Below are 8,466 nucleotides of genomic sequence, written 5' to 3'. Positions count from 1 at the left end.
AGATTCAACACATAATACATAAGCATTGGGGGTTAGGTATACCCCCTAGTATATGGTAATTTAATTATAAGTACAAGGGGTATTTTAGTAAATTCAATTAAGGCTACAAATAAGTCGGATCAGATCTGATTTGAATTCAAATTCAATTCAGTAAGAGGCAGATTTGGATACCCTTCTTGATTCTAACAAAATTGGATCGAATCAGAAAAGTTAATGGATTGCATTCAAATATACCCTGATCCAATCTGTTAATATATATAATTCATTTTTTTAATTTTTACATATGCTTTAAAGTAATTTTGTATGACATATCCACCCCTTAAATTTATATTATTTAAGTTTCCTTTAAATCTTTGTAATTTTATATTTTTATTATGGATAATATAGTAATTTGGCTTATGCGCCACAAACCCTAAATCCCTAATCAATTGGGGCCATTAGATTTGGGTTGTTCTTTTCTCATTTTTGAGTTTTTCTCTTTGACTCTCTCTTCCTCTTCAGTCTTCGATAGTGCTCATCCCTGTACCCAGCTGCCATTATTGCTGCTTAGGGCTGAGAACATACATAGAATCATTTCTTACTTTCTGAGGGTACTTATTTTGTTCTAGTTGAATATTCATTAAGATAAACAAATCGGATGTGAATCATGATTTGCAAAATCCGCCGGGTTAACTTTAAAATTTTATCAAGTCGAATAAGATAGACCCTTTATCAAATTTGATTCGATCTGTTTGCAACCCTATACGTAGATTAGGAGGGTTGGGTTTAGCCTAATACCTACCCTATTTGTACATACCCATACGGGTTGTAAAATCCAAAAACCCATCTCCCCCCAAAATTGATTTTTTCAAAAAAAAATAAAAAATCCCACCTCATAGGGGTGAGTAAGGGCGGGTACCCATTGGGTCGAGGGGAAACTGCCATCCTTACAACTTAAGCTATCAAACATGGAATGACAATTTTGCCTTTTTTTTGTTCTTTATGTGGTTAAAATAATCAAGTTTTGATTAGTTAGTAGGATTGAAATTGTAGTTGAGAATTCCAATCATGGACATTTTGATATGCTGAATTTGGAGTATAAATTCCAACCCACATGCATTTTTTTTCAATATTCAAACTTGCACCTCTGTGGTGTTTTTTTGTTTTTTTAAACTCCAATGTCCATAAGAATTGGGTAATGAAAACCTAATAATATTGAAAGCCACACTCTCATTTTTCCCTTAAAAATCATTTAATCATGCATTTTTTATAATTTGTATTTAACTTTTTGTATGTATATCTATACTACATTATATATTACTATTATTAAAAGTACGAATGAGAATTTGAAACTTTTATTTAACTAAAATACCCCTATTTTTTAATTTGGCTCCTTTTCTAATTGTGAGAGCAGAAAATGTAATTTGAAATACTAATTTTCACATCATTCAATTTTTTCTTGTTAATTATATATTTAAGGCATTAATTTTCATTCTTTCTCTTATATTTAAGACATAATTTTCTCATCAATAAATTCTATCAATTAGATCTATATCAAATACTTTTAACAATATAAAATCCATGTTTTTAAAACCAAACCAAAAACGAATCATTCCTCCATCCTGGTAGCAAGCAATTAATTCAACCATCCGGATCAAATGAGTCAACCCATGTTGTCATAGTTCAATAATATACTTTTAATATAGAAATAAACACAAGAAGTACAATCATATTAAAGAAAAATAAATGTGATAAATAATACTTATTGCTTTTATTGATATTGGAAAAGAAATACAAAATTTAATACCAACGCAAAAATGAAATTGCTTTAATTTCCTATTTGGTGGCAGGTAAACAATTCAACCTTTTGGGTAAAAAAATGTGTCAACCCATGATATAAGAATTAAAAAAATAAAATAAAAAGATAAAAATACAAAAATATGAAAAAACCACTAATATTTTATATTGATCGGTAAGAATGCAAACTAGAAGGTCATTTAAAGTTTGCACTCTTATTTTGAAGAAAACTTTTGAGTTTGCATTCTTATTCTGAATGAAAACTCAAAAAAAGAATGCAAAATAAGTTTGCAAACCCAAAGGTCATTTAAAGTTGTTAATCTGGAGGAATCTTTTCAAAATTGATTTTAAAATTAAAATTAAAAACCTAATTATTGTAGACCAAGAGGGAGAATGTAATATTTTTATGGTCTTTACAATAGTTAAGAGTTTTACTTTGATTGAAAAATCCAGATCACTAGTAGCCACCAGAATGAATGAGAGGTTTGCTGTGAGTTGGAAATCGAACTAGTTTAAGAAACCTAGAGTTTTTAATTAATGGACATGGACTCAGGCTTCCTCTCTCTATAAAAGGTCCCAACCCTCACAGAAGGTAAGAAACCCATCATGTATTCCTAGTGCACAAAGGATTGCAGAGGGTTGAAGACCATCCCTTATCAGATTCATGTTGAAGTTGATTAATTTTATTTCCATTTATATAGTTAGAACTTGGGATTCAAAATATGCTTTCAATGCAAACTTTGTTTTTCCATTCCACTCTAAAGGGCCTTATCCTCTTAATTAATGGATTGTAAGTCCCCAGTTCAGTTTCTGCTACTACAATCACTCTCCTTGTTGGCCTTCCCCTATCTCTTTGAAATTCATTCACTTGAATTGTGATATGTTTATCTTCTATGAATTGGTTCCTTTTCTATATATCTAGTCTTTCAAATAATCAAAAAGATACACTTACATTTGAGTGTGTCCTTGGGAACCCAGTATGTAACAACCTCAATAGAATTTAACAGTGTTCAATATAAAAATATAGCATTCTCTTTCTTTTATTATGTACTTAAATTCATTCATGCCCCAAGGTATCATTCTCTGTGTTGCTCCTCCCTAGCACAAAATCACCATTCTCCCTTGAAATAACTTTGTCAAAATATATACATAAATAAAACCCAATATATATATCCAACATTCTGAAGAAATTTGTAGTTTTGTACCTTTGTACACGGATTTATAGAGACTAACAGGTCTAACTTCTCCAAAAAAGTCTCTAGCTTATTATCATAATCTTCAGGAATGGCCATAATTATCTGGTCCGTGCATCCTCATTCCTTATAGAAAAGCCTTCCTTGCATTGCAGAGATCCCTTCTGGTTGTTTCCCAACAGGTTGCAAACAAGATTCCGAAGGGTTTTACCTGGAGAAAGAGAAGGAACATGTTTTACGCATGCAAAATCTGAGAGATATCACACGGATATTCTACCAAGTATTGGAGACTGCAGTTTTCATGAACTTGAGTTAGAGACTGTTCTACTAGAAGTAATCTATATAGAATAACTGTGAAGAAGCTAAGGAATGGGTTGGATTAGATAACCACTCCTTAATTAAAGATCACTTGTAAGAAATTGAAACATGCCTGGAATCAGCATAGGCATGTGGCAAAGGGATTGTTTGGGTGGTTGGAGCCAACCCCACAAACTAAAAGGTTCATTCCTAACTCCTGGCAAAGGTCAGGAGAAATCTGCTGCCACATGAATCCAACCCAGATCTGAATAACTAGATATGGAGTACTGGATACGATTCTGGGTTAGATTTAGAAGGAACCTTGATTCAACTAGTACCCACTGAGATGATTTAAAGAAGCTTAAATGCTATACTGGAAAGAGCAAGTGAACAACAACTAGACCATTTGACAACAATTAATGCAGATATTTGCAGCAGTAACACGGCCAACTGGCTCAATTCTTTCTTGGCAATTTATATTGAAGCTCGGCTGAAGAGCTGAAACCTGTAAGCATATATAGTCATTGTTCTTGTTGAACACTAGCTATTATGACTATCAAGTTTCATATATGTTGCTAGGAGGATGGATCAAACATGTCGATAACTCTGCTCAACACCTTTCCATGCCACAGGTATGTCCTTCATCTCGATCGTCTCACCATCCGGCCACCGATCCGATCGAACAAAACAAACCAAAGCCATGCCAGAGCTCTTAATGGTCTCCCCTACTGCGCAGACCCCATTCTAAGATGGTCGGTAACCATCAAAAGGGTGAAAACATTTTGGGCTTGATTGATTTACACAGGAGGGATTATTCCATGGAGAGAAGTAAACGACAGAAAATGATACAGTAGAGCTAGACCACCACCATCCATGGAGATAGCAGATGCCAGTACTCGATGAGATATGGCCAGAAAAAAGCAACTGAGAACTGGACATGACCCGTCTGTCTGTATAATATAATCGAGTGTCTAGTTCTCTGAGCCAAGAGCAAGAACACATGCATAAAAGAACATCTTAATATATATATGATATATCCTTCTTTGTTAAGAAACAATGAGATTCGACAGACAGTAGTAATTATTAGAAACAAAAGTTGAATTGAAGCTTAAGCCATCTGAAAAACAAGATTTAATAACACCTATTCTCTATCCTTAATCCACCTGAGTTTGCTCGATGACTCTCTTCGATCAACGCTGCACGAGCCGACATTAGTCCATTGGGGACAAGCGATGAATTGAAAGCGGAAGAGTCGATCCAATCCTTGAGAAAATCCTCCTGGCCCCATATCTCCGGAATCCACACTCGACCAGCCATCTCAATTCTATGTCTCTTTAGTCTCTCACGTCCAGAAACCTCGGGTACCGATGGATCAACATTAACAGGCTCCTTCTGGACGACATTGACGACGGCAGTGGGAGAGGGGCATTGAGATTCAGCAACGGGCCTGTCCTCAACCTGCTCTTGGGTTTTAGCGGGTTCAGAGGAAGGTGTAGGAATCCGGTGACCGGCATTACTCCGATTCCGGCGGCTCATGTTGTTGGGCACTTTCTCTAAAGAATGAGAATAACGGATACTTGTTTCTGGGTTGTCTTTGCTTTGCTTTGTTGTTGAGTGCAATAGCGTTGAAGAGGAGTGGCTTTGAAGATTTCATGGATCTTTTATGTGTGGGAGCAAAGCTTTCAGAGAGAATGGGTGGGGTGTCAGTTTACACGTCACAAGTGTTCTTTTGTATGGTATGTGACATCTGTACGTGTCCTGCTTGAGATTGGATTCGAGTTTGTGGAGAGAGAGAGAGAGAGAGTAGAAGGGTTCTCCTCTTTGGTGAGGGTGAGGGTGAGGGGATTCCTTCTTGGAGGATTGTGAGGTTGACGTTGATTTGGAGCTTCTGATTTTTATTTTGGCTTCTGGCCAATGACGTAGAAGGATTTGATTGGAGACTTTTGGGTGGTCTAAACGCATTGAAGTGAAAACTGAAAAGGTAGCACATAGAATTCTATAGAACTGGTGAGGGGACCAAGTGAGTTGGGACAAAAGCAGATAGTTGGTGATGTAAAACCTAACTACCATTCTTTAATTTGTTTGGTCCTCCTTTGGCATTAAAAAAAATCTTACTTCCATAAGTTCTATTGGTCTTTCTCTCTCAAACCCACCTCTCTCTTTCTCTCTCCATTGGATAGATATATATTCCTACTTTGTGGGTGTGACTTGATTAATGAATGTCAGTTTTTCTTTCATATATTAACATTTCTCTTCTTTTCTACGTGCTTGCAAGTTGAAAGGTATATAAGATGTAGGGACAGGCTAAAATAATATGGATTGGGAATAGAAAATAATCAGAGGGTTCAAAAATTAACCTAACCCTAGATATTCCCTTTGATAGAATGGAATGGTAATTAAAATAGGATTTTATAGCCCAAAATGGCCAGCCCCATGTAGGATGAAAGCATTCTCTTGCGTGTTGCCCCTTGAGAACATCAAAATACAAGGTTTTGTAAGTGCAAAACCTTATATTTTGTATTATTTTGAATGTATTTGCATTGTAAATTTTTGTATTTGTACTCCTTTCAAACTGAGCCTAAAGGGAAGATTTGTGATTGTAGAAAACTTGTTTAGGTAGTAATTAGAAGTGACTAATGCCATGCATGCACAATTTGATGTTAAAGTTGCCCCATCTTTTAAATATTGAAATAAATGAAATCTATCTACATTTTGGTTTTCTTGAGTTGCTCTTGTCTAGGGGTGCTCACAGTTAGCTTAACCAAACCATGGTCTAATTTTTAAAACCAAAGTAATATTATCGATTTCTGGAAAATCAATAACTGAAACTGAACCAAAGCCGATCAGTTAATATATAGGAATATATGTATATCAGTCAGTTTGATTAACCATCATTTTTTCATATTGGTTAACCCAAAACCAAATTGATACTTTTGGTTTTTTAAAAATATCAAACCAACTGATTTAGTTAACCAGAATTTACAATTCGATCTGATCGATTCAATTTGATTTTTCAATTTTTCTTGTTCACCCCTACTCTTGTCTAGTAAAAGAAAGGGAAGAGATGCAAATAATGAGAATGATAAAAGAGAAGGGACAAGGGAATAAACCTTTTAGGCGTTTTCTTTTTCTTTTCTTTTCAATTTAGTGAAGGGAAATGTACTATCTTGAAAAGGTCTTGTATTGAGTTAAAATAAGGTTTGGTGCAATTTGGCTATTTTATTGTTTTTCATTAATACTATCTTGAAAAAAGGTCTTGTTTTTCTTTTTTCTTTTTGACTTATGAGGTCTGACACAAAAATTAGACAACTAGATTCATGCACAATGGCCAATCTTTTCTTGGTCCAGTACATGTACACTAGCAATGCTATTGTGGTCATATTCGATGTACTGTGAGATCTGGTCATCTATTACTTCTTTAGAATGATGGACAAAAACCTTAGGTAATCATTACAAGTACCATTTGAATTATACTTGCAGGATTGCCAGAAAAAACAAAGAGAAACATTTCATCACATATATATATTGTTCATATTTATATTTATAGTCTTTTCAAATTGAGCCAAAGTTCTAACAATTAATATATTATTTATAACTCACCACATAATTAAACTAAGGGGTGTTCATCAACAATGTGTATGATTTTATTTTTCAAATGCCACATCAGAAAAAACCATATATTTTTGTTGATGTATCAATTATATATTTTTTTCTAAAAAACAAAATCATACATGAACACTTCCTTCTATTTTTTTCCTTCTTATTTAGAAACTACAATTCAGTATTTATATTTATATAAGTGGTCACATATATCAAACTCAAAATTATTGTTAAAAAAATAGTATAAAATGCATCATATGGTACAAAAACTATAATTAATCTACAGGAGTAAACACTCTAGGAGGATATGAATGCACGTCTCCTCCAAATGCTTTTCCATGTGGGCACTGGTCATGTCCTACTTTTGACACTACTGATCATGTAGGACCAGTGGATCATATATATATTTCTATGAAGTATAGCCACAAGCAATAAGAGTGAGATGATGCTTAATTGGTTCAATTAAAATGTGGTCGAAATTCTAGCCCTCCTGAACCACGAGAGCTTGAGAAATTGAACCATGCATAGTCCCTGGTCCCAATGTGTTGATCCTGATTGTGACTTCCTTTGTGTGAAAATTTCTAAATTTGGGTCAGAAGTAATGACTCATAGAGACAGGTCAGGCTGGTGAATCAGTTCAGAACCATGGTAGGTGTTTGCCGCAGTACCCTCATCACTCTTTTGATCAATTGAGTGGAGATATATCTTAGCAGAATATTGATCAGAAACCACAAATTTGAGAGATCCTTGATTGGTACAACCAGTTCTTAGTGGGTTATCCATATCTATTATTGACATTTCTCTATCATAGCCATTAAATTGGCAATACTCTTGTATGGGACCCAATTGATCATGTCAAGTCACCTTGATTTGTATCTACTTGCTCTAGACATAGTAGGGGACTATACTTTTGTTGAAATTTTCATAATCACTATCATCCATGTCTTATCCCAACCATATGGGGTCGGCTATATGAGTCCTGCTTCGTCAATCTATTATATTTAAAGCCATACCCACAGTTAAATTGTTAGTGCTTAAATCATTTCTTTTTACTTCTCAAAATGTACTTTTTGTTGAAATTTAAACTAATTAATTACTGAATAAATGAAGGGTATAATATTGTGTTAATTTATCGCTTGAATAGAGGGATCACTCAAGATTTACCTTGTAAAAAAATTGACTACACCATGAACCAGAAAATTGAGATGGTGGCTTTAACCATTTGATCTTCTTCTTACTGCCCAAGCTTTGTAAAACTTCCATGACCCTCTTTTGTTCTCAGCCATTCAAATGAAAACAGTCAAAACATATTAGATCATTTGTTGAAGCTAATTTCATGGGCTCCCCACCATGTTGCAGCCATTGGACTCCCTTCCCCATACACTCCTCACAAGTAGTATTAATTTTAGAAACAAATATTTTCCTATAATTGCTAGTAAAATTCTCTAATAATAAATAACTTTTGAGAATTTCTCTGCAAATCATTAGATATAATAGTTTGGGTTATATACAATATGCATATATAATATCATTACTAGTTCTTATATCCTGTCTAAAACGATTACAAAAGAGAATGAAGTTTTTTTCTACTTCCCATCCA

General features: G+C 34.3%; 1 protein-coding gene across 1 annotated transcript; it reads right to left on the bottom strand.

Moving 5' to 3' along the window:
* Nucleotides 1-2,790: 2,790 nt before the first annotated feature.
* On the bottom strand, nucleotides 2,791-4,908 carry LOC104588614 (uncharacterized). The gene is made up of 2 exons (XM_010246624.3): nucleotides 4,430-4,908; nucleotides 2,791-3,180 (listed from the first exon to the last, which is right to left on the bottom strand). The coding sequence occupies exons 1-2, from the start codon at nucleotides 4,800-4,802 to the stop codon at nucleotides 3,071-3,073; spliced, it is 483 nt and encodes a 160-aa protein (XP_010244926.1). The 5' UTR covers nucleotides 4,803-4,908; the 3' UTR covers nucleotides 2,791-3,070.
* Between the last annotated feature and the right edge of the window lie 3,558 nt (nucleotides 4,909-8,466).

The sequence above is a fragment of the Nelumbo nucifera genome, chromosome 6, assembly GCF_055504915.1.
Source record: "Nelumbo nucifera cultivar China Antique chromosome 6, China Antique-T2T, whole genome shotgun sequence".
Lineage (NCBI taxonomy): Eukaryota > Viridiplantae > Streptophyta > Magnoliopsida > Proteales > Nelumbonaceae > Nelumbo > Nelumbo nucifera.
Note: the sequence above shows the minus strand (reverse complement) of the source record. Positions and strands in the feature narration are given on the sequence as shown.

Coding starts and splice junctions, on each gene's coding strand:
- LOC104588614 (XM_010246624.3), bottom strand. CDS start 4,802: ATGAGCCGCCGGAATCGGAGTAATGCCGGTCACCGGATTCCTACACCT. Junction 3,181..4,429: donor GAGTCATCGAGCAAACTCAG/GTGGATTAAGGA, acceptor CTCTTTCTCCAG/GTAAAACCCTTCGGAATCTT.